This window comes from Malania oleifera, chromosome 12 (assembly GCF_029873635.1).
Source record: "Malania oleifera isolate guangnan ecotype guangnan chromosome 12, ASM2987363v1, whole genome shotgun sequence".
Taxonomy (NCBI): Eukaryota; Viridiplantae; Streptophyta; class Magnoliopsida; order Santalales; family Ximeniaceae; genus Malania; species Malania oleifera.
Window position 1 is genome coordinate 54,118,104 of NC_080428.1, and position 24,949 is coordinate 54,143,052.

The window sequence follows — 24,949 nt, forward strand, 5'->3', positions numbered from 1 at the left end:
AGAGGAAGACCTAGAATTTTACTTTCATCCAAGATGTGGTGAATTGAAAATTACTCATCTTGCATTTGCAGATGACCTTATCTTTTTTTCTAGGGGTGACTATGACTTAGTCAAGAAACTGATGGATGCTTTGAACAGTTTTCAAAATGCTCAGGTTTGAAGGCTAATATGATGAAGTCAAATATGTATACTGCATGCCTAAATGTATCTAATTGGTAAAATGAGGGTTTGATGTAGAAGCTTTGATTGGAAGGTCATCTGGCCTGTCCTTTGATTGTATTGCTTCAGTAGTGTGATTGGGGTAGTTGTCCCCCATTTTTGTCTGGGTATGCCTAGAAAATGTTGTATATATTCAGTTTGATTAATACATTTACCATTACAGATCAAAAAAAAAAAAAAAGAGAACAAGAAGAAGAAGAAGATGAACCTGATGGAATGACCTCAGGCGAGCAACGGGAAGCAATAGAGGTAGGAAGCAACGACAACGGCGATGGCGATAGGAATGGCTAAAGTTGGGGTTCGACCAGGGAGATTGGTATCGCGAAAGATTGGGAAAGGTGGGAGGAGGGAGAAATTGGAGGGAAAATGGAGAGAAAGATTGGGAGATCGTGGGAAGACGGAATTTAAGATTAGATTATTAGTGATGGTTTATAAAACCATCAATACTAACTGAATATTAGTCATGAATCCACCATCCGTCACTAATACCCTATTATTAGTGACGAATACTCAAAACTCTCACTAATACTCTTAACTAAATTATTTTTATATTTTTTAAAATCAAAACACTATTAGTGACGGTTTTCATAGCCATTATGTAAAGACCCGAAAAATTATAATGATTAAATAATTAGGAAGATGACAAATGGAATAGATAAATAAAGAATAAGGGAAAAAGGGAAGGTTTAAAAGAGGAAGAACAGTAGACCTCGTCGATGAATATCCTGTCTTCGTCGACGAGTGTTCTTTTAGAGATCGTCGATGAAGTTCAGTCCCTTGTCAACGAAGAGATCCTGAGTGAGTGAATTTTAGATTTTAAGTTTTGTCGACGAACGCATGCTATCGTCAATGAAGACCCTTCTATGATTCGTCAACGAATCTTATCTTCTCGTTGATGAAGCCACGTGGCAACATCATGTATAAATAGATCCAAGGTTGCTTCTTTGCAAAGAAATTCATCTTCTTCTTCATCTTCTATTTCTGAAACGTCCTCTTTGTCTTCTCTCTTCAAATCCGGCTCGAACTTAGCCTGAATCAACAAATGAGAACCGCTATGGTGTTCTAGGGAAGATTCTCTACACATCTAGCGGAGCAGATTTCTAAAATGGGTTTTTCAAGAAATGCTCCAAAGTTGAGGTAAGGGTTAGGATTCTTAGTTTTTGGAGGTTAAATGTTTATTTGAGGTTTGTGGGTTGAGAAAATGTTGAAATAGTAGGTTATTTGGGATTTATCTGATTAAACTAGGGTTTTTGATCTAGGGTTTGGGTGAGCACCGCAGGCATCATATTGGGGTTCCTATTGGCGTACTTCAAGAAAGCATGTAAGAGGAATATATTAAATTAGGAATTTTTGTGAAATTAATTGGTAAAAATGGAAATAATATGTATATATATATACTGTAGAGGCATGAAGAATTAAGCAATTAAATAATAAGGGGAAGGAGAAAAGGAAATTGTAAAAAGGAGTTTCAGTAGGGTCTCGTCGATGAATGTGTTGCGTTCATCGACGATCAAGCTTATTGGGCTCATCAATGAGAAGATACCAAAAGAGCTGTTGCTAGGCTTGAATTCCGTTGACGAGAAGTGAGAGTTCGTCGACGAACACCCTTCATGTCCTCGTCGACGAAGTGATGTGTCTCGTCGACAAGGGTAGGTATATAAATAGCCCTAAACTCGGGTTTCTCTCTCTAAAATGCATCCTCCTCCTACTCTCTAAGATTCTAGGTCGGTCTCTCACCACGATCCGAAGCTGCCACAACACTCTTGGGAAGTTTCTCTTCAAGTCTGCTGGAGTGGATCATTGGTTAAGCCAACTTGGGCCCCATCCCAAATTTGGGGTAAGTTAGTTATTTTAAGTTTTATGGGGTATTTGGTATTTCAGGAACTGCAGAAAAGTTGTATTTGGAGAAATACTGAAGTTTTGTGAGGAAAAATATTAATTTCAGAGTGTTGAGTTGGGAGCACTACAAGTGTTGGATTTAGGTGTTTTGGCTTCTCAGTAGTTAGGTAAGGGAATAAACTAAAGTAGTAATTTTTCATGAAAATTATTATTATTTGATAGCAGATTAATTTTCAGAAAGCATGTATTATGTATGAGTATATTTGGGAAAAATACTGCTTTTACATAGGAATATGTTTTTAGTGTAAAATGTCAAAAAATGTAATTCTAGAACAGATTTCATGTTTTTTTTTTTTATTTAGTTTGTGTGGCATGAATATTATTTCATGTATATTGTATTATGTTAAGTCAGATTTACAGAAAAAACATATTTACAATTATTTTCAGGAATAACATGGATAATACAGGAAATTATGGTTTCAAAATATATGATAAATAGTACATATGGTCAGTTCAGTATCTATGATATGTTCGGCTCAAGGCCGTGATTGATAGCCGGCGCAAGGCCGTAATTATTTATGTTAAAACAGAATTCAGAAAATGCTATCAATCTATTTATGTTAAAACATTATATGATCATGTACTATATGTTATTAGAATTCAGATGATAGTTCAAATCAGTTTTCAGGAGCACGGTACCGTAGCTATACAGTTCAGTTCAGTTCAAACTTGTGCTAACCACCCTTGCTAGTAGAGGGGGTGGGAGATGGATAGTCGATGTGGCTTTCAGTGTAGAGCTATAGACGTCCACCTGGCAGTCTAGACCAGGGTGTGGCGGGCCCATCATACTTACAAACATTTTGACTCGGCAGTGGTCGACTAGCCATTATCGGGTCCAACCTTCGGGCCACACAACCCATCATAGGAGGATAATACATGACACTAGCTAGCTATTCATCCTGGGTATATTTCAGTACTACTAGTTATAGCAGATGATTTTATGAACATCGAGATACAATATGATTTAGTATAACTATGAAATTGTATGTTTATTCAGTTATGATATTATCAGTGTTTCAGACATGTAATATGTACTGTATATTTATTATGGCACACAAATATTCATGTTGCCACACAATGTATTTAGTTTGTTTCCCTTACTGAGAGGTGTCTCACCCAAGCTTTAAAATATTTCAGGAAATCCAGACAGACAGGCTGCGCCATTAGGGGCAATTTATACTACCCTGCTAGGAGGGTGAGTTTTGAACTAGGGTCAGTTGGTTTTTGATGTATGATCTTGGTTTTATCTTTTGGTGTCTTTGGGGATTGTATATACACTTTTACAAAAATATTGTGGATAATGAAAAGCTCTGGTACTGTTATTATGGATGAATTTTATTTTTACCGCTGCTTAGGTGTTCGCCATGTATGACAGGTGCGCCCCCGTTACCCACTGGTTTGGGTCAACTTCGCTATACCATTAGTTATTGGTATCAGGGTATTTAATATGATTGATTATGTAATAAATTAAGTAGGTCTTTACATATATGATTTTTATGTGAGTTTTGGAAAGCCAACCGTTTAAATGGTAAATTTCTAAGCCTAGGGTTGTGTTGCTAGTTATATTTGCAAAAAAAGAAAGATAAAATGACATACTTTCTGGATAACTGTGTAAGAAATTAAATGTATATTTTCAGTGTATTAACGATGATTATGGTTGGCTTATTTTCAGTAAACGTATGATTATATGTTGTTAAATTGTGTGGCATGAGTAAAAGGAAATTTCTGTGCTAAACTATGATATATGTATGAGATGCAGGAAATACTTGAAATTTATTGATAATTAAAATGAGATATGGTTTATTTTGCATGTGTTTGAGATTGTTAAATGACAATGTATGGTTTGAGAACTCTAGTAAACTGCAAAATGAGCACAGTACTATTGCAGATATATTTGGCGGAGCTAGCACCCACACGTCTTAGAAAGAGTGTGGAGATAGGATGGGATGGTCAATTGTGCTGGGAAGGGTAGTGTCTCCCTGGAGTCTAGACCAGTGTGGGAGCAGCCAATTGAACCTACAAATAGTAGAATGTGGTTGATTTAGCTCTAATAGGCCAACCAGAGTTAAGTACAGCCTTCAGGTAGCACAACTTGTCATAGGGCGGAAGCAGGACTACAATCTTTGATCGGTATAGAGAGTTCTAAATGCATAATTGTTATTTTAACCATCGATAATATGTAAAATGGCAAACTGACAAATGAAAATGATATGGACAAGAATGATATGGAAACAGATTTTAAGAAATATGGAATATGAATATGAATGCAGTGAATGATATGGAAATTATAGATATAGAGTAAAGAAAAAAATGTATTATATATGGTATTATTACATGTATTTAGGGCGGGGTATACTCTTCGCCTGAGGGCCTGCTGAGAAAGGTGAGTGCCCTGATAGGTATTGGATGTAGCTGTAGGCTGCATAACGTGTTAGGACAGAGGGAAGCTTCTTGTATGGGCGGGTAATCTTACCTATTCTTGGGAAATTCTGCAGGTAAAATTTTGTATAAATGTGTGGATACAAGATAAACTAATCACCTGAGGGCTTACTAAGTAAGGTAAGTATCCTGATATACTTTAGTTGTGACCGTAGGTTGCTTAAAGTATCAGAGCAGAGGGGTGTTATTTGTATAGGCAGGTAATCACCCTAATCCTTGGGAAATCTCGTTGGTAAAATACCTTACATATGTATGAGTAGGAACAAAGAACAGTTTTATAATTATGATTTCATTTGAAAATAATGAATATGTATGTATATTGTATTGTACACAAATCTCATGTTGGCCACACACTGCTTTAATGTACTCCATCCTTACTGAGATGTGTCTCACCTGATAGTTGAATTTCATCTTTTAGGACCTTTATGGGATCGAGCTTAGAGAGCTTGGGGCTATTGTAGAATTTTTGTAGAGAGAGAGGGTATAAACTTTAATTATGTTTTTGCGTTGTAATATATTTATGTTTTCAGATATGTATATGGATGATTGTGAATACTGGTTGTTAGGTTATGTTTTGAGATGTATATAGTTATAGAAACTTTGGTATATTTTATTGAGGATATGTTGTTATTTCCGCTATGTAATTGATATAGAACCAGGCATTATGATATCAAATACATGTGAGATATATTGAAGATATATATATTTCGTATAACACTCCAGACCCTAGTTTCGGGTTCAGGGCATTACATTTTCGTATCAGAGCCAAGTTTTGGGATTCTGCAAACTTAAGGAACGATTAATACCAAAGTATAGGAATAGGTGATAATGAGGATAAGAAATGGGTGGGTTAAGTGTTGAGGAGTATAGGATTTTTTTTTTTTGTAGCCTGGAGGCGGAAATACATCGACGATTTCCTATGATTTTTCTGAGTAGTCGACGGCCTCAAAAAAGCCACGGTACACCTTAGATGATTTCGTTTCTGAGCTGGGAGACTGGTCCTGAATTGAGAAGTTGGGTATATATTTGAATTTAGATTAATGATTGTGTTGATAGGATTATGATAATGAAATTCTTATCCCTTTTCTGTTCTATTTTCAGGATGGATCATAGGGATGAGGATATAGAGGCTGTAGGAAGAGATGATTCAGAGACTTTCAGTGAAGAGAAAATTGATACCTCCATGACGCTGTGGGGTATAGCCTGACATGTTAGGGCAGAAATGAGGAAAGATACTAGATGGCAAAACTATCTAGTGGTAGATTAGGGATGTAGCATCAAGGAGTTCATGAGATTGAACCCTCCTACTTTTGAGGGAGGACCTAATCTAGTGGTTATAGAAAACTGGGTTCAACAAATTGAGGAAATACTCAAAGTACTTGGCTGCACGAACGAGCAGAAAGTCTGCTATGCTGCATTTAAAATGGCTAGTAATGCAAAACACTGGTGGCTTTCTGTGAACATGTTATAGGAGCATACGTTGGTAAAGATAGCTTTGACGTGGGACCGATTCAAGGAGCTATTCTTTAATAGGTATTTTCCCTTTTCTATCAGAGAGGAAAAGATTGAAAAATTTGCTAATATGACACATGGGAGTATAACTGTGGGGGAATATACGGCTAAGTTTGTTGAATTGTCGTGTTTTGCTTCGTTCCTGATCCCGAAAGAGGCGAGGAAGACTAGAAAGTTTGAAAAAGGCTTGAGACGAAGACTTTATCAGCTGGTAGTAGGGTTTCAGGTCCTAAATTTTTCAGACTTGGTAGACAAGGTTTCGGTGTTGGAAAAGAACATATAGGGTGGTACAGAGCCGATAGAGCAGAAGAAGAGATCTGCGCCTATTAGTTTTCAGGCTGAGGGTAGTCAAGGATTATGGAAGAGAGGGAAGAATACTATGGGCCCGAGGCAGGAGACGACAGATCGAGGTTATTATGGTTAGTGGGATAATCTGTTTTACCCCTTATGTCAGAAATGTAATAAGAGGCATAAGGGTGAATGCTGGGTCGGGACTCCTAACTGTTATAGGTGTGCTAAAGCGGGGCACATCAGGAGGAGCTGTCAAGAACTGCTGCCTGTTGTACCTGCACCTAGTCATATTTGAGGGAATCAGCAAGTACCTCGAGGTGGTGGTGGACTAGCACGTGTTTACACGATGGTCCTAGACGAGGTAGATAAAGCCAAGGATGCAGGTATGAATTTATGTTTAAGATAATGAAGATTTTATTTAATTATTGATGATGCAAAAGTTTATTTGGTGATATTACTAAACTGTATGAGATATAATGAGTTAGTAAATTTTAGAAATGTGAAAATGAAAAAGTAGCAAAATTTTGAGGACGAAATTTTCTGAAGGAGGGGAGAATGTAAAGACCCGAAAAATTTTAATGATAAAATAATTAGGAAGAAGATAAATGGAATAGATAAATAAAGAATAAGGGAAAAAGGGAAGGTTTAAAAGAGGAAGAACAACAAACCTCGTCGACGAATATCCTGTCTTCGTCAACGAGTGTTATTTTAGAGATCGTCTACGAAGTTCAGTCCCTCGTCGACGAAGAGATCTCGAGTAAGTGAATTTCATATTTTAAGTTTCGTCAACGAACGCAACCTCTCATCGACGAAGTCCCTTTTGTGACCGGTCGACGAATCCTATCTTCTCGTCGACGAAGTCACATGGCAACATCCTGTATAAATAGATCCAAGGTTACTTCCTTGTGAAGAAATTCATTTTCTCTCTTTTAAATGGCCTCTCTGCCTTCTCTCTTCAAATTTGGCCCAGATTCAGCCCGAATCAACAAACGGGAATTGCTACCGTGTTCTAGGGAAGATTCTCTACACATCTAGCGAAGCAGATTTCTAAACTAGGTTTTTCAAGAAACGCTCCAAAGTTGAGGTAAGGGTTAGGATTCTTAATTTTTGGAGGTTAAATGTTTATTTGAGGTTTGTGGGTTGAGAAAATGTTGAAATAGTAGGTTATTTGAGATTTATCTTATTAAACTAGGGTTTTTGATCTAGGGTTTGGGTGAGCATCACAAACATCATTTTGGGGTTACTGTTAGCGTAGTTCAAGAAAGCAGATAAGGGGAATATATTAAATAAGGACTTTTTGTGAAATTAAATGGTAAAAATAGAAATAAAATGTATATATGTATATGATTTTTATGTGAGCTCTAGAAAGCCAGCAGTTTAAATGGTATATTTTTTAGCCTAGGGCTGTGTTACTAGTTATATTTGCAAAAAAGGAAAGATAAAAAGGCAGATTTTCTGGATAATTATGTAAAAAATTAAATTTATATTTTTAGTGTATTAATTATTATTATGGTTGGCTTATTTTCAGTAAACGTATGATTATATGTTGTTAAATTGTGTGGCATAAGTAAAAGGAAATTTTTGTGCTGAACTATGATATATTTATGAGACGCAGGAAATACTTGAAATGTATTGATAATCAAAATGGGATATGGTTTATTTTGCATGTCTTTGGGATTGTTAAATGGCAATATATGGTTTGAGAACTTTGGTAAACTGGAAAATGGGCACAGTACTGTTGTAGATATATTTGGCGGAGCTAGTGCACCCACACGTCTTAGATAGAGTGTGGAGATGGGATGGTTGATTATGTTGGGAAGGGCAGTGTCCTCCTGGAGTCTAGACTAGTGTGGGATAGCCAATCGGACCTACATACAGTAGAATGTGGTTAAATTAGCTCTAATAGGTCAACCAGAATGGAGTCCAGCCTTCAGACCGCACAACCCATCATGGGGAGAAAGTATGACTACGATCTTTGATTGATATAGAGGGTTCTAAATGCATAATTGTTATTTTAACCATGGATAATATGGAAAATGGCAAACTGGCAAATGGAAATGATATGAACAAGAATGAAATGGAAACAGATTATAAGAAATATGGAATATGAATATGAATGTAGTGAATGATACGGAAATAAAAGATATAGAGTAAAGAAAGAAATGTATTATATGGTATTATTACATGTATTTGGGGCGGGGTATACTCTTCGCCCGAGGGCTTGCTGAGAAAGGCGATTGCTCTGATAGGTATCGGATGTAGCTGTAGGTTGCATTAGGGAAAAGGGAAGCTACTTGTATGGGTGGGGTAATCTTCCTTATTCTCGGGAACTTCTGTCGGTAAACTTTTGTATGAATGTGTGAGTATGAGATAAACTAATCACTTGAGGGCTTACTGAGTAAGGTAAGTATCCTGATATACTGCAGTTGTGACCGTAGGTTGCTTAAAGTATCAGAGCATAGGGGTGCTACTTGTATAGGTGGGTAACCATCCCAATCCTTGGGAAATCTTGTAGGTAAAATATCTTGTATATGTTTGTGTAGGAACAGAGAACAATTTTATAATTATGGTTTCATTTGAAAATAATGAATATGTATATATATTGTACACAAATCTCATGTTGGACACACACTGCTTTAATGTATTCCATCCTTACTGAGATGTCTCACCTGATAGTTTAATTTCATCTTTTCAGGACCTTCACAGGATCGAGCTTAGAGAGTTCGAGGCTCTTGTAGCATTTTTGTTGAAAGAGAGGGTATAAACTTTGATTATGTTTTTGGGTTGTAATATATTTATGTTTTTAGAGATATATATGGATGTTTGTGAATACTGGTTGTTGGGTTATGTTTTGGGATGTATATAGGTATAGAAACTCTAGTATATTTTATTGAGGATGTGTCGTTATTTCCGCTACATAATTGATACAGAGCCAGGTATTATGATATCAGATACTGTTAATATATATCAAAGATATATATATTTCATATAACACTCCAGACCCTACTTTCGGGTTCGGGCATTACACGTCACTAATAATAGACTAATAGTAACGAATCCTGAAAATCGTAACTAATATAGTTAAATAAATTATTTTAATATTTTTAAATGAAGAAAATTATTAGTGACGGTTTCTAAAACCATCACTACTACCCAACTATTAGTGACGAAAACTCTAAACCGTCACTAATATCCTATTATTAGTGACGAATAATGTAAATCGTCACTAATATTCTTTAGTAAATTATTTTTATATTTTTAAATCGAACCACTATTAGTGACTGCTTTAATAAACCGTCACTAATATAGTCAAATAAATTGTTCAAATATTTTTTTTAAAAAGAAAATTTTTAGCGACGGTTGATGAAACCATCACTAATACTAGTCTATCAGTAACGAATCGCCTGAATTGTCACTAATACGCTATTATTAGTAACGATTTATAAATTGTCACTAATAAATCATTTTAGTGATTTATTTAAACCGTCACTACCCAACGAATCGTCGCTCATATTTTCCTGAGATAATTTCCGCACAAAAAGTTGTTTCCCGCGATGGTTTGCGTGGGAAAATTGATTTTTAGTGATAGATGTATTAGTGACGGTTCTATTTTCGCCACTAAAAGTTCCCTAGTAGTGACAGTTGTCAAAACCATCATTAATATGACACTTTTCGTAACAAAAATAGAACCGTTACTAATACATCCGTCACCAAAAATCAGTTTTCTTGTAGTGGGAGGAGGTGTGAGTAGTTTTTAAAAATATAAATTTATTAATTGACCATTAGTTGTTGTTTTTTTAAATTTCAAACTCATAAGAAGAGAGTATTTTTAAAACTTTAAGGATTTTTTTGGATCAATAATTTTATTTGCAAAAATAAAAGAAAATAAAAATTAGAAGAAAACTTATTTTTAATTATATTTCTCTCTATATCAAATACAATTAAAAATGAAAATTTGTTCTAATATGATTAAAAATTTTAAAAATCAAATGTTAATGATATGTAAAAAATTTTTTTGTTCACTCACTTAGTATACTTTTTATTTTCTTTCTTACTTTCCTTGATAATCAACATTTTAAAAAAAAAATGTAGACTTCTTCAAATTTTCCTTTCTTTTCTTTCACGCTTTTCAAGTTTCAAACGAGGTCTAAGAGGAAAAGAAGGTAGAGCTAACATTTTTTCTCTTAATTAATAATTTAGATAGATGTAAGTCATCCAATTTGGATTGAGTGATTTGAATAGGTGAAAACAAAAAAGAGAAAAAAAAAAAGGGATCGTTTATTTGAATTGCAATTAGACGGAGAGAAATAGAAAGAATTTGATATAAAATGAAATTTTTTGTTAACTTTCCTTTTGAATCTCTTCAAAGTGGCGAGATTTGGAGAGAAATAGAGTAACTCTATAATGAATTTTTAAAATTTAAAAAATGTCTTAAGAGAGAGAAAAAAAGATTTATCATCTTAGTTAAAAAATAAAGATCAATTCAATAAATTACAAAAAATCCCTTGTTTTCTATTCTAATATCCAAACACTAGAAATCACTTTTTTTTCTTTTCTTTTCTTTTCTTAATTATCCAGAAAAAGTGTGTGCATTTAGAAGAAAAATCATGCATGAGTTGTTAACCTAATAGGTTACACCCAGTTTTGATTATGACAAATACTCTTGGTACTGATGGTTGTACTAAGGATTATATACAGGTTCACTACTTCACTGTGCATGTGTATTCGGATTGAAAGAAATACCTTTGATGGCGTGCGGTGTTCGTTCCGATAAATGAAGGATTATGTGTTGTCTTTGTAATTATTATTCAATTTCTTCATTCTGGGATATAATTTTATTATAGACTGTACACCCTGTGATTTGTAATAATTTGCATCATGCATGATAGGTAGATATGCTCATAACAAACCCTAGTTGGACTTTAGGTACCTACACAGACCTTAGAAAGACCTTAAAGATCACCCTTTAGTCGACCTTTTGTCGACTGACACCGAATTTTTTTGGTGTCTTCAAAAGGATTCAAAAATGACCCTAGGACACTCACCATTGCACTTGCATGTGTTAGACACTTTAATATGGTGATTGTGTATTGAAATAAGATCGAAATGCACAAGTTATGCACTTTCGGTTAACAGACCTATACTGATCATTTTGCCCCCGGTCGACCGAATCCAGTCTGGGTCAACCGACCGAATCCGGTCTGGGTCAACCGGTTGACCACAACTCGGTAGATCGAGACATAATAGTTCATTTGTCCCTAATCGACCGAAACCCCTTGAAGTCAACAGTTTATCTTCTTGGTCGACCGAGACATTTTTGTACTGCACCAATCTAGTCAACCGAGTTCCCACGGTGGGAACCCAACGGTCTGGTCGATCGACCAGTTAGTTCATTTTCACCCTAGTCGATCAAACCACGCTATTTTGAAAAAAATTATCTTTCCTAGTTGACCGACCCTAAAGTTCAAAATTGGCCTAGTCGACTGAGCCACATGAACTTTGGTCGACTGAAAGTCTTTTGGTCGATTGGTGCTCTCGGGTTGCTCTATATTTTTTACCGTGGTTAAATATTTTTAATAGGATTAAAATAATTAAAACGTCATTAATCTTTTCTAATAGTACCAGCCTTGTCCCGAACGGTTATAGTTCATGGGGTGTCTATATATACCCCTTTATTTGGAAAAATTAGTAAGGGTTAGCATACTTGATTAGACAAAAATTCTCTCAACACCCAAAATCATTTATTAGCTGAATAATACTTCCAAACACTCACATACTCCTCATTCTTGATTTCTACAAGCATTGTGAGTATTTTCTAAGGCTATTGTTGTAGTGACCTGAAGAATAATAGTATTTAAATAATAAAGAGAGAGAAATGGAAACAATAATAGAAGGACGTAGTCGACTTCGTCGACGAATGCAGACATTGCATTTTGAATATAATAATCCAAGGGATTTTCTCATGGCCTCGTCGACGAACACAAGGGATTCGTCGATGAGGGTACAAGAGGGTCTCGTTGACAAACATAGGGGATTTGTCGATGAGGGTACAAGAAGGTCTCGTCGACGAGGGCAAGTTTTGTCGACGAGAAGATGCCTAGAGAGGATTTTTAGGAAGTATGAAATTCGTTGACGAGGGTGCAAGCTCATCGACGAACTTTCTACAAGACTCGTCGACGAGGTGACGTGACTCGTTGACAAATCCTGCAGTATAAATAGCCCTACACTAATTTTAATCGTAGAAATTCGGCTGCAGTCTCTCTCTCTCCCTTCCACTACGGATCCTCTTCTTTCTTCGATTTCGGCTAAGGCAGTCTCCGGATCGACAATCTGAGGCCACCACGACGTTCCTGGCGGAGTTCTCTACAAGTTTGCCGGAGCAGATCGTCGGTGGGATGAAGTTGGAATTCATCCCAAATCCAGGGTAAGATCTTTTATTCATAATTTGACTTTTCAATAGTTGTAGGAAATGTTGTAGACGTAAAAATAGTGATGTTTTGTTCTGGGATATATGGTTTTTAGGGTATTGAGTGGAGAACCTTGCGGGTGTAGGACCCATCTCAGTAGGAGGATTTTAGCAAAAACCAGGTAAGTGAAATATGCTATGTTAGGAAACTCTTTTATGATTTCAGCATGAATTATATATTTTTAACAAATTTTATTCATATATATATATGTATATATATATATATATATATATATATATATATATATATTTTACAGTTTCCAGAACTTGATAATATTAATATGTATTTATGTGGCTTGAGTTGATAACCGAACAATACCATGTTTATAGAATATGAGAATACCATGTTATTTGCATGTTATAGAATGACGAATTTTTCAATATACAATATACTCAGAAATATGTATTTTCAGTAATCTCAGAATAATATGTTTATTAGTACTATAACGCTCCGATATACAGATATTCAGACAGCAGTTCAGTTATACTGAAATCAGATTTTCAGTCAGTTTATTTAGAATTTCAGTTAAATTTTGTGGGGTTATGGTTATTTTAGAAATCACAGTAAAATAGTATATTATAGATATCAGTTACCTATATAGTATCAGACCCCGATGGATCAGACAGTAAAGCACGGTATCGTAGCTTCAGATATTTAGTTCAGAGTGCAACCACCTATTCAGATAATACGTGGTAGTAGGTCGATCGTGCCCAGATGTGGACAAGCTCCCCTTCAGATATGGGTTGAGGAGTGGCCGATCTGACTAAGGGAGTATAATGGTTTACCCTGGTTGGCCAGCCAGGGTAGATCCCGCCTACGAGCCACATAACCCTGTCATGACGGGTTAAATCATGACATACAGTTAGCCACAAGGAAGTTTTCATTTATTATTATGTATATACAGATTTACAGAGACAGAGAATATACTTATTTACATTAGAAGTATTTTGAGTAGAAACCTAAAGTATAGATATGTTAAGCAACCTGGAAAGAATGGTGGTTTACATTACTTGTATTGTAGTTACAACTTCGATTATACATGATTATATAGCAACATATTTTCATAGTATTGTAACTCATTTGCCACATACTAGTAATATCATATTTCGTCTTACTGAGCGTTGGCTCATCCTATTACTTTTAACATTTTTCAGGTGATATAGGTAGGCGAACAGATCAGGCTCGTAAATTGAAGGGTCTCAGTATTGCCCTGACAATAGAGTAAGTATTTTTGGGAGTATTTTTGTATAGCCCTAGCCAGCTGAGGGTATTTTGGGAAAACAGACTTATATGTATATTTTGGGAAACATTTTAACACTCTGGTATTGTATATAGTTACATATGGTTATGTTTATTTGATTTCTACTTCTCGCTGCTTAGGTTGATGGTTGGGTTTAATCCAATTTGGTATCAGAGCATTGTAAATTTTATAGTGTATATATATATAAACCCAGATAAATAGCAAGTCGTTACAATTGTGCTTGATCTCTGTAGTTAGAACTCTCAGTTACATTATTGTTTGATTGATTTTCTATGAGAGTTTAACATTAAGGTTTTTTCACCAATTTCATTTGATAAATTTAGTGTGGAAAAACTTTGAGGGTTGTGATTCTTGCATTGTTGTTGCAAGATACCCAAACTTAGATTTTGTGTGTAAAAATCTTTTTTCAAAAGCTAGTGTTCAAACAACTCTAGTGTGCTTTAAATATTAGAATATTGTATTGAGTTTGTTTGTTTGAACTTGCTTAGCATATTTTGAAACCCTGATATGATATTATATTATTCACATAGTGTGTTTTAAATATTGCTTGGGTATACACTCTAGATCTGAACTGAAAACTTATACCTAACTGAGTGTTTAGCACACATTAGAGTATTGAACATATTTACATATCATTTGTGCTTACATTATTGATTAAGTTGTATTGGTGCACACATCTGCTTGTCTAAAAACGCATTTCTGTGTACAAACATTTTATACACATTAGTTGTATTCCAGGCTCAAGCCCGAAGAGGGAGACTGGCCCTATGAAACAGTCCCGGATTGGCTTAGACCCAGTTAGGAAAGTTAGGTGCATCATCTTGCTAAAGCGTGTTGGTTGAGGTCAGCCCCTTGAATTGACCTGATTGTATTAGGTGCCGCTCTACCTGCTTAAGTGAGCATTATAGTGGTAATCCTTGTGCTGGTGTGGCCAAGGCGGGGACGTAGGCACTGTTGGCCGAACTTCGATAACATATCACGCGTGTTCATTTACATTTCCACAATTTAATTACTTCACGTGTATGTTATATTGTGAATGATTGAGTTTACATTTGCATAAATAGACCCTAGGTTAAGTAATACCGTTTATCTTGTTCAATCTAGGTTATAATTTTTAAATATCCAATTCACCCACCTTCTTGGGATTTCACCGTTTCTATCTCAAGTAATCTTGAATATCTAGACAAATCATGGTAGGATTTTCAAGAGTTTACTAACACCCAAATATTATTTTTAGGAGGATTGGAGGTTTAGTCAACAAGGTTTTAGAATTTAATGCTATATATGAATTAATCAATCATGAATGACCATTCTAAATTTAAAAACTTAAAAAATAAATTTTATATTTTAAGATGAAAACATTTCCCATTCTTTAGGGACATTCCAAACTGTTACATCATGAAATATCCATGTTAGAAATTTTAGATTTTAATTAATCTCAAGATTTTGCGTTTAAAGATTTAGTATGTTGCTACCTAAACCCAAGAAAAATAAATGTGAATAAATGTTAAACTATATAAATAAGAGAGAAACGGTGAATCGTTATGGATGTTTTTGAATTTTTCTTATTTTCCTTTATGATACTTTTAATATTTTTAATTTAATTGTGTAAGCAATATTGTTAAGTTATAACTCATATTCACAAAAATTTATTTACTTGAAATCTATAACAATTTTGAAAAGTTTTACACGAAGGATAATGAAGTTCAAACCTGTCTACTCAAACTAAGCCCAATATAAGTGCATCTAGGCCTATAGGGAGGCTCGTGTCCTCCGATACGATACAATATTTTTGAATTATGAAATAATGTAATTATATTGTCACATGAAGACATTTTTTAGATTTTCACCTGAGAATTATATTTACTTATGTGCAACCAAAGGTTAAAATCTTTAAGACAATTTTTGTTTGCTGAGACAGTGAAAATTAGACAAGGACTATGACATAGGTGCATTGCTGAATTACATGAAGTCATTACATTCTTCCATTTTGATGCCTCTTTTCATTTTACTCTATATATACATAATCTGACAGCAGGATTTCACAACAAACTTGATTCTTTTACCTTTGAAGTATGATGGCAAATCAAAATATTTGCGACGACTTGTACTTTGTGTAGTGTTAACAAAGTGAACCTCCAAGAGAAAGACAAAATTGTCACCATGTCCCTTTATTAAGAGTACAGATTATATATAAATCCCATTCAGAGTATATTGATGGGCATATTCCCGGGGAATGATGATTCTGCCTGACATGGGCCGTATATGGCAATGTACTTTGACAACCAGATCAGCATTCTTTAAGTTCTCATTCTAATGAAGACCAATGTGGAAGCTGGGAAAGGATTGCATCCAGCCAAGAAATCCCATATATGTGCTGCTTATCAGCTACATGCATGAACCAAAATTTGTACAGAACCATAATTAGCGAAACACAAATTTGGAAAGAATAAAAATAAAAATAAAAATAAAAATAAAAATAAAATAAAGATGTGAGAAGAAATTCCCATGTCAATAACCTTCTAGCGCCTTTGATCCTGTGGTGCTCTTTCTTTGAGCAATCTAGCACATATTGTCATCCAACCGAAGACCTTTTTGTTTCAATTAAGAAAAATCACAAGATGGGCATGTCCAGAGCCTGTAAAACTTCCTTAAACTCAAATTCACGTGTCTGCTTGTTGAACCGTTCAACCAGTTTGTACCTGGCATCATTCAAATAAAAGGACTGAGCAGTCTCCAATAGCCATTTTGCCTCAGAATCACTGAGCTTGCTTGTGAACACCACATCTCCTCTAATGAGCACCAAGTCTTTGCTTTCAGCAAATTCTGTGTAATAAGATACCGTGAAGTATGGGGCAGCCTGAGTTCCTCTTGCTTTGTAATCTTCAAGTCCAGTGAAAAGCATGTGTGGCATCTGCACTGCAAGTAAAGAATAAACGTATGCATTACACATTTGCATTAACAAAATGTTTGGTTTGCAAAATGGAATAAGATAAGGAAGGAATGGAATGAAAATTTGAATGTCTGAAATTAAGTGAAAAATTTGATTCCTTTTTTCTTGATTTCATTCCATTCCATTCCTGTGTACCTAAGAGGATGCATCATTTCTTACATAACATTTACTGAGAAGCAATTATAGTCGTTTAACAGAAACATTTACGGCTACACAACAGTCATTCTTGCTCTAAACAGCCCTTTCAAGCCCTAGCAAGAAGTACCATAAGCCAAATTTGGTAAAACCATGAGTCACAAAGTGTTGCCTACTGCATAATTGAATTAATTACCAGGGCAGTCAGTAACTGCCTTAGGGTTTCGGTAGGAAGTGATATCAAGGCTGTCCGCTGGTTTATCGATGAAATATTTAAAAAGCACATGCAATGACCAGACAATGATTTTTGACAAGATGAAATTTTGTTATTCAAGTCCTTAAAATATAATTTCAATTGTCAGACCGATGCTGCCCTAAATAGAATAGAATGCCGAAAATATATAATACAGCCAACCCAATCAGAGGGACTTAGACTTGACTACAACTTGTTGTCGTTGTAGTCCTCAGAAGATAACAATTTGCAATTCATAAGAAATGCTTGCATGGCTAGTTTATATATAGCGAAGTTTTTCCTGATAGAAAAAGAAGATTGTAAAAGAGACAAAAGAAATGTGAGAAGAAAGAAAATTATAGGATTTCGTGAGCAACGAGGTAAGAGCCATGAGGCAGCATCAACATGCCACAGATTCCATGTATTTTGAAAGAACTAATGCTAAGATCACTTTGGCATAGACTGATTTCTCACTTGAGTTCTTAGATAATGCTTTCAGAAGTGTTTCACTGACATCAGGGAGTCTCTTTCTAGATGGGGTATCATCACTCTTTCAGGGTGGACCAAAAAGTAAACTTTGATAGACTAAATACAGCTCTGGTCACATCACTAATTCGCTGGAAAACATCTATATTTCCTGGTTTTAAAACAACGTTCAACCAGTGGGTCCTACGCCAAATTACTGCATCTTGGTCTGGACCAGTGGACAAAGGTTCTGGTTTTCAAGAAAATGACTGTTGTTCCCTTGACATGTAGATACCAAATATATAAAGAATAATTATATTTTTAACACAAAAAATTACTAAAAATATGTGCTTAGTTAAGTCTATGTCATAAATTCTCAACAAACATAAATTTTTTTTTAAAAAACCAATGCTTAAATAGTCCAATTAAACAAAATAATTGAGATAATATGGTGTCTAAGTATTAATAATTATATTATATTATTATAACACAATAATAACATTACTTCCATTTTATTAACACTTCATTATTTTAAATGCAATAATAGTGTAATAACACTAGATTATAGGAGCATTGTTGTACAACTCGCAAAAATAGCAAGGGAAATTAGTTTCAAAAAGTATGATTTCCATGGGAATGGGACTTTCATGAAACTAACTCATGGGGAGGATTGTCAGAACCTTTCATTCCCAGGACCGTTAAGATGACTGCCATGTTGGATACCCATGCCCAAACAAAAGGTGGTATTGCGGGAATGACATCAAGTTTCCAAGAATATTAAAAGATGCTGTGAACCAAACGCCCCCTTGAGAGATATTCTTCTTGCTAATGCTCGGTTCACCTGGTTTGTGGCTGGTACTAGGTCAATAGCTACTAGGATTGACAGATTACTTTTTCCCTACAATTTAGGAGGACGCTTTTCCTGACCTTTCTCAAGAAGTGCTTCCTTAAGTGCTTCTGATCACTGACCCTTAGTGCTTGAATTTTACCCTAAGAAGTCGGGTTCAACTCCATTTCATTTTGGAAATGTGGATGACACACTGCGACCTTTTCATTTTATTAGTTGGCAGAAGTTTCTGAAAGATATACTTGGAACTTGGAATGTGGTGGATTTTGGTTTAAAAAACAAAAAAAAAGATTCTACTGGATCTCGGTGCCATAGAACAATTAGCTAGGTAGGGCTCTCAGAAGATTTAGGGAGCAGAAGGGTTAGTTGATTATGAATTTGAGCAGGATCTTTTTAGGGAAGAGGTTAATTGGCAGAAGAAATCTAGATTTGAATTAAGTTAAAGAGAGAGACTGTAATACGAGATTCTTTCATCTGGTGGCAAAGGGGAGGAGGAGAGAATTAATAAAAGAATTAGAGGATGATAGGAGCATGATTACCAGCGATCCTGAAATTGGAAGTATGATTAATGATTTTTTAAAGGAATCCTTTTTCAAAAGGAGGATGGAGGTAGGGCTATGATCGAGGGGTTGGATTGGTGTCCTATTCCCATTGAGAAAGCAGAGTGGATAGAGAAGCCATTTGAGGAGGAGGAGATTAGAAGCACTATGTTTGATGGAAGTGTGGGTAGTAACATTAATTATACTTTTGTTAACCTAGTGCCTAAAAATGGCATCGCTACTGGAATCAAAGATTTCAGGCCAATTTGTGACCAGTGTGTATAAGATCCTAGACAAAGTGTTATCCAGGAGATTGTCTAGTGTCTTGGGGGATACTATGTACCATATCCAGAAAGCATTCATTGGTCATAGGCAGATTATAGATGCAACTTTGATTGCTAATGTGGTCATTGAAGATGCTTTCAGAAGAAATACAAGGGACTTGGTTTTGAAATTTGATTTCGAGAAAGCCTATGATCATGCAAGTTGGGTTTCTTGGATAGAGTGCTAAACATAATAGATCTCAGAGCTGGATAGAGGAAATGCATGAGGGGCTGCCTCTAATCAGTGGCCTTGTCTGTTCTGGTGGCTAAACCCTGGTTTAGAGCCTCTAAAGGCGTTTAAGGCAGCTCCCCTTTCCTTTTCATTTGGATACTGAGTATTATTATAAGTGCTGTATGAATTAAAAATGTTGAATTTAAAAACAATAATGTTATTTTTTAACATATAATTAATAGGTTATAACATATAAAAAAAGAATACATAATTATGAAATTATGTTAATAACAAAAAATAATATATTTTTAATTAATATTTCCTAATTAATATTTTAAGTTAACATTAATAATATTTTAACCTAATTAATTTTATGTTAATTACAATTCAATATTTTTCATTAAATAAATTATGATCTTGTACTGAATTTTTTAATTAACACTATTAATTAAAATTTTCATTATGATCCAGGTTTAAAAATTGAAAAACTAAAAAGAAGACATTCACAATTTCACAGCAAGGTAGATCTGGGTCTTTTCAGAGGAAGGGGAAGGCCAACTGTGGGCAGAAGAAGCGGCTGGAGGGTGGAGGAGGAGGAATCTTGACAGCAGCAGAAGGCTGTGCAGATTTGGGTCGTGTGGCGATGAAAGAAGGCAAGGAAGGAGAGGGAGCAAGGAGGAAGCCTTGACGAGGAGAAAGCCAGTTAGGGAGAGGAGGAAGAGGCGATGGCCGCGATGCGGGGAGAAGGCAGCGGTGACAATGCAAGGAGGTGGCAGCCAAGCATTGCAAGGAGGCAGCAGCAGGGGCAGAGGGAAAAGGAGGAAGAGAAGAGGGATCAGGGGGGAGCACCAGCATAGAGAGAGGGAGAGGGAGGGAAGCTGTGCAGAGAGTGGGTGAGAGAATGGAGGACAATTTTGTAAAAAAACAAATTTGCCACTGAACTTCATTAACATTACAAACCCGCCACCGCATATCTAAATACCCACTTATATGTGGGGAAAATGTTATTCCAAATAACCTCTCCAAATTCACTTATTTTTGTTCCAAAAAAGAGTGGTTCAAAAAAATACTGTTTGGTATTAAGTACTTATTTTTGTTCAAACCAAATAGCAGTTATCTCTACAAGTACTTATTTTAAGTGATAAGTATCATAAGCTTAGGAACTGTTTGGTATCATTGTAGTTTTCATTTTTCTGTTTCTGTTTCTCCACAATGAAGAAGCAAATTATAAAAATGTGTTTGTTAATGTTGTCAGTTTTCTATTTTTGTTATTGATTTTCTATTGTTTGTCAAAAAATTAAAAACCATTTTTTATGGTTTTCAGTTGTTTTGACAACCTATTGCCAGAAACTTTAATATATAGAATTAATTTTTTTTGGATTAAATTATTCATTTTATACAATTTTCAATTAAAATCAAAATTAAATGATCATATGAATTTAAATATAATTAAAATAAATATATAAATAAATTTTTAAAAATAATAATAAAGTCAATTAAAAAATGCTTTTACTATTTTTCAATTGTGATGTTCAATAAAATTTTTACTGTAAAGTAAAATTTGAAAACAGAACAATTAAGTAAAATAATAACAATTAAATTTTATTTTATTATAGTAATTTTTTAATGTATATTATTTGTAATTTTATTATTTTAATCATACTTTTACAATATTATTTGATCTAAAGATGAAAATGAGCATTTTTATTAAGTTTTTAATTTGTATTAGTTTTATAAATGTTAAACAAATAGGTTGCTAGTTTTTAGTTTTTAGTTTCTGTTTCTGGTTTTTGGTTTTCATTTCTAGTTTTCCTTTCTCTAATTTTTTACAGTCATGCCAAACAGCCCCTTAAATTGCTCCCAAACAGGGCCTAAGGGGGCACTTGCTAATCAAAATTTATAACAACATATTGAAATATCTTAAGGCATTCTTTTCAAGGCAAGTTCTATCAACTAGGCTTTGCACATGATCCCTGATAACAATGGGGAATACAAGGTTACTTTTAACTATTAAAGTCTAAAAGTCATGAACTGAGATGAGATTGCTCAAAATAAGCCTCCACCATTGTTCGGCTCAACATGATGATGCCTCTAATTCAGAATTTTTTGGTTCATTGGTCGAAGATTCCTTTTCATTTTTTTTAATTGCTAAAAGAAGTCAGCTATATTAATCAGAAAATTAAAAAACTAGATGAACTATCGCTACCTAGCTTTATGTCAATGTGTCTTTTGTTATTGGTTCTTTTGTTTCCTAATATTAATCAACTGAGATAGTTTAGACAAGGAACAAAAACTTCCTCATCAGATAATCAGGTTGCATGCCATCCCTTCTGTACAATACAGTATGTTAGATAAAAGCAAGTAACAAAAGACCAAACCTTGAGTAAACATTGTTGTGTAACCGCTTCCTCTCCATAAAGGAATGACAAAATACCGGCTACCAGGGAAAAAGAAGAAACAAAAACATTGTAAGAGAACTAGTGTGTAACTTAAGGAAAGCATGATAACCAGAATAGAATGAAAGAAAATAAACTAGGAAAGAAATAAAAATGGTGACTTAAAGGAAAGCAGACATATATACAATATAAAATCATCTGCGATGGAAAAATTACCACTCTGTTGCTCTATGCTCCAGCAAATGATACAGTTTTGCCTTCATTGATGCACCAATATGACCCCTTCCCAGATGATACTATTGTAAGACAAACCCATTCAAAAACTGACAAATGAAATACACACACACACACACACACACACACACATATATATATACATGCATGTATGTATTGTATCCACAAAAGGCCAAAAGCTAAGGGTATTAGCGCATAACTGCTTCAAAACACGAAGTACATCTAATCCACCATGACAATACATATATCACAATATCAAGATCCTCGATCACTATGCAAAAAATGTCCATTGGACACATATAATGCATCAACTAGAGATGCATAAGCCGGTAACATATGTGGAAGGAAACTTTGAAGAGATTAAGAGTAAAATCAAATTCTTGAGTTGCCATTCTAAGAATTCCACTTAGATAATTGAAAGATTCAACTCATTTTGTTATGTATGCTGTGCATTTGGCTGGTTGGTTTAAAAAGGCCAAAGAGCTACATGATACATTTCTAGTAAAATATTTTACAATGGAAATTTCCTTCGCTGTTAATTAATTGTAAATAAATTGATCTAAAATGCAACATTGAGCAAAAGAAGCCCTCAAACTTTGGTCAAATGATACTCAGAGACACTATCAAGATAGATCTTGCTTTACAATTTTTATTTTCCTCTGATAAACTTATATTTCTTCTGGTACAAAGAATGTTAAAGTAAAATGCTACCTGAAGTTTTAAAAAGTCCAAATATCATAAATCTTTGGTGTGCCCACAGTAACTCTCATTCATCAACTTACTTTAAATCAACATTTCTCCTATTTTGCTCAGCAATTAACTTTTAATTAATAAAATTTGTGATTCTTTATTAATGATAAAGCATTTCCACACAATCCATTTTTTCCTTTCCAAGGTGCAAATGACACAGCACAAACATAAGACTGGAATTGAAATCTTGGGTTGAATCAGTCTCTCTTCTTTCTATCACATAAAGAAGATTAAAAATGTGTTCATTTGATTCAAGATATTATGATTTTGGCATGTTTTGATGCAAAACTTTTTGCTTCCAATTTCCAAATTTCTTTTCCACTTCATCAAATGTATCAATAATTCAAATAGATTGGTGATATTAGTCACAGTACGACATTATTATTATTATTTTTTTTCTGGAGAAAACAAAAAAATTGGACTGATATTTTGTCACAAAATCAGTAGACTGATATCAAACAAAATAAAGCTGAAGTTCATATTAAAGCCAATGATACTTATGTTTGACATGATTCAATGACAGAGATCCATAACTAGCTGCGTTATGACTTATGCCTCTCATAAGCAATTTGCTTGCAGGAGCCTGATTCGTTTCAAACTGGTGCTTTGCCTTGAGAACCCGTGCATGTGCATAGTGCTAATATTCCCACATATCTAGCTACCAAAATACATAGAAAATCATGCATTCGCTTTCAAAAAAACAAAGTCCTCAGAGTGATGCCATTATTCCTAAATTACAAAAGAAAATATCAATAAACGACTCTCATGACTCTGATATACCTAGTAAGCGAGTTTCTAATCTGCATTTGTGCTTCAGTCTGAAAATAAACTGGAAATGCATATAAAAATATCTTAGGCAAACTAGACATTCTACCTATATTAATTCAAAAAAATTAAAAGAAAAAAAACTTCTTTCTCTAAGCAAAAACATATCCAACAAAGTATTCATGAAATACTGTTTAGTGTGTCAGCAAATATTCTTGCAGTCAATTTGTTTCAAACAATTCATTAAATTACCTAATCAACAAAAACCCATTTCAGATATAGCATGTTAGCAAAATTTCAACAGAAAAGTGAGGACAAGAAGACATTACATCATCCCAAATAGAAGTGAGGTCTTCGGACGAGCGGTCCTTGGCCCTCTCAATGTCAATGATCGAATCCAAGGGCTTCGGCTGCAAGGGCGTGAACCCAGTGGCGAACCTCGAGGTTCTATAGGAACCAAGCGAACCCCATCTCAGGAAATCACCTGGAATAGCTGTTTCTTGTTGCTGTTGTAATCTTTGGGTGTTTGTTTTGAAACATAGAGTTGTGAAAAGATTCTTTGGGAGAGAAAAAGAAGATGAGGACGAAGATGATGATGATGGTGCGAGAGGAGTTGCCGGTGAGGAGGCTATCATCCTTGAGGCTCTCGCTGACAGACGTAGCATATCTATTCCGCGAGAGTACCAGAGGCAATGTTTGCGATTTTTGCTTCAACTTCCTTTGTTGTCGAAAGCTTTTACTCTTTTTTGCCCTCTTGGAGACTCTAAATTTCAGATTATGAAAATTAATGTGCAAATTCTCCGGGCTGCCGGTTGGCAATTTAATGTGGTAACAAACAAAATCACAATACAAATAAAATATTTTCAAAATTCCAGTAGCATACTAAAAAATATTATTGATACTTTTATACTTTTATGTATAAAATAGGAGTTTTATTTCTTATTTTTTATAATAAAATAACTAATTTACATTTTCTATATTTTGCCTTTTTTGTTGCAGAGTAAAAGTTAAAAATGTAAAATTTGTTGTCAAAGTACAGTTGCTAGTGGT

The 24,949-nt window shown here is 34.7% G+C and overlaps 1 protein-coding gene across 2 annotated transcripts; it reads right to left on the reverse strand.

Moving 5' to 3' along the window:
- Positions 1-16,015: 16,015 nt before the first annotated feature.
- LOC131145051 (uncharacterized) lies at positions 16,016-24,692 on the reverse strand. 2 transcript variants are annotated; one of them, XR_009133956.1, is made up of 5 exons: positions 24,229-24,692; positions 22,367-22,446; positions 22,133-22,191; positions 16,608-17,007; positions 16,016-16,476 (listed from the first exon to the last, which is right to left on the reverse strand). XR_009133956.1 is itself a non-coding variant. In XM_058094090.1 (4 exons), the coding sequence occupies exons 1-4, from the start codon at positions 24,562-24,564 to the stop codon at positions 16,703-16,705; spliced, it is 780 nt and encodes a 259-aa protein (XP_057950073.1). In that variant the 5' UTR covers positions 24,565-24,692; the 3' UTR covers positions 16,016-16,702. The 2 variants fall into 2 exon arrangements, 1 of the variants encoding a protein (XP_057950073.1); XM_058094090.1 differs by having other exon boundaries at positions 16,016-17,007.
- Positions 24,693-24,949: the final 257 nt, after the last annotated feature.

Bases quoted from the DNA above. Each gene is read 5' to 3' on its own strand.
- LOC131145051 (XM_058094090.1), bottom strand. From the start codon at position 24,564: ATGCTACGTCTGTCAGCGAGAGCCTCAAGGATGATAGCCTCCTCACCG. The intron at 22,192-22,366 runs GTAATTTTTCCA...TTTCCCTGGTAG, and splicing joins GAGCATAGAGCAACAGAGTG to CCGGTATTTTGTCATTCCTT. The intron at 17,008-22,132 runs GTTTGGTCTTTT...CTTTACTTGCAG, and splicing joins CACAACAATGTTTACTCAAG to TGCAGATGCCACACATGCTT.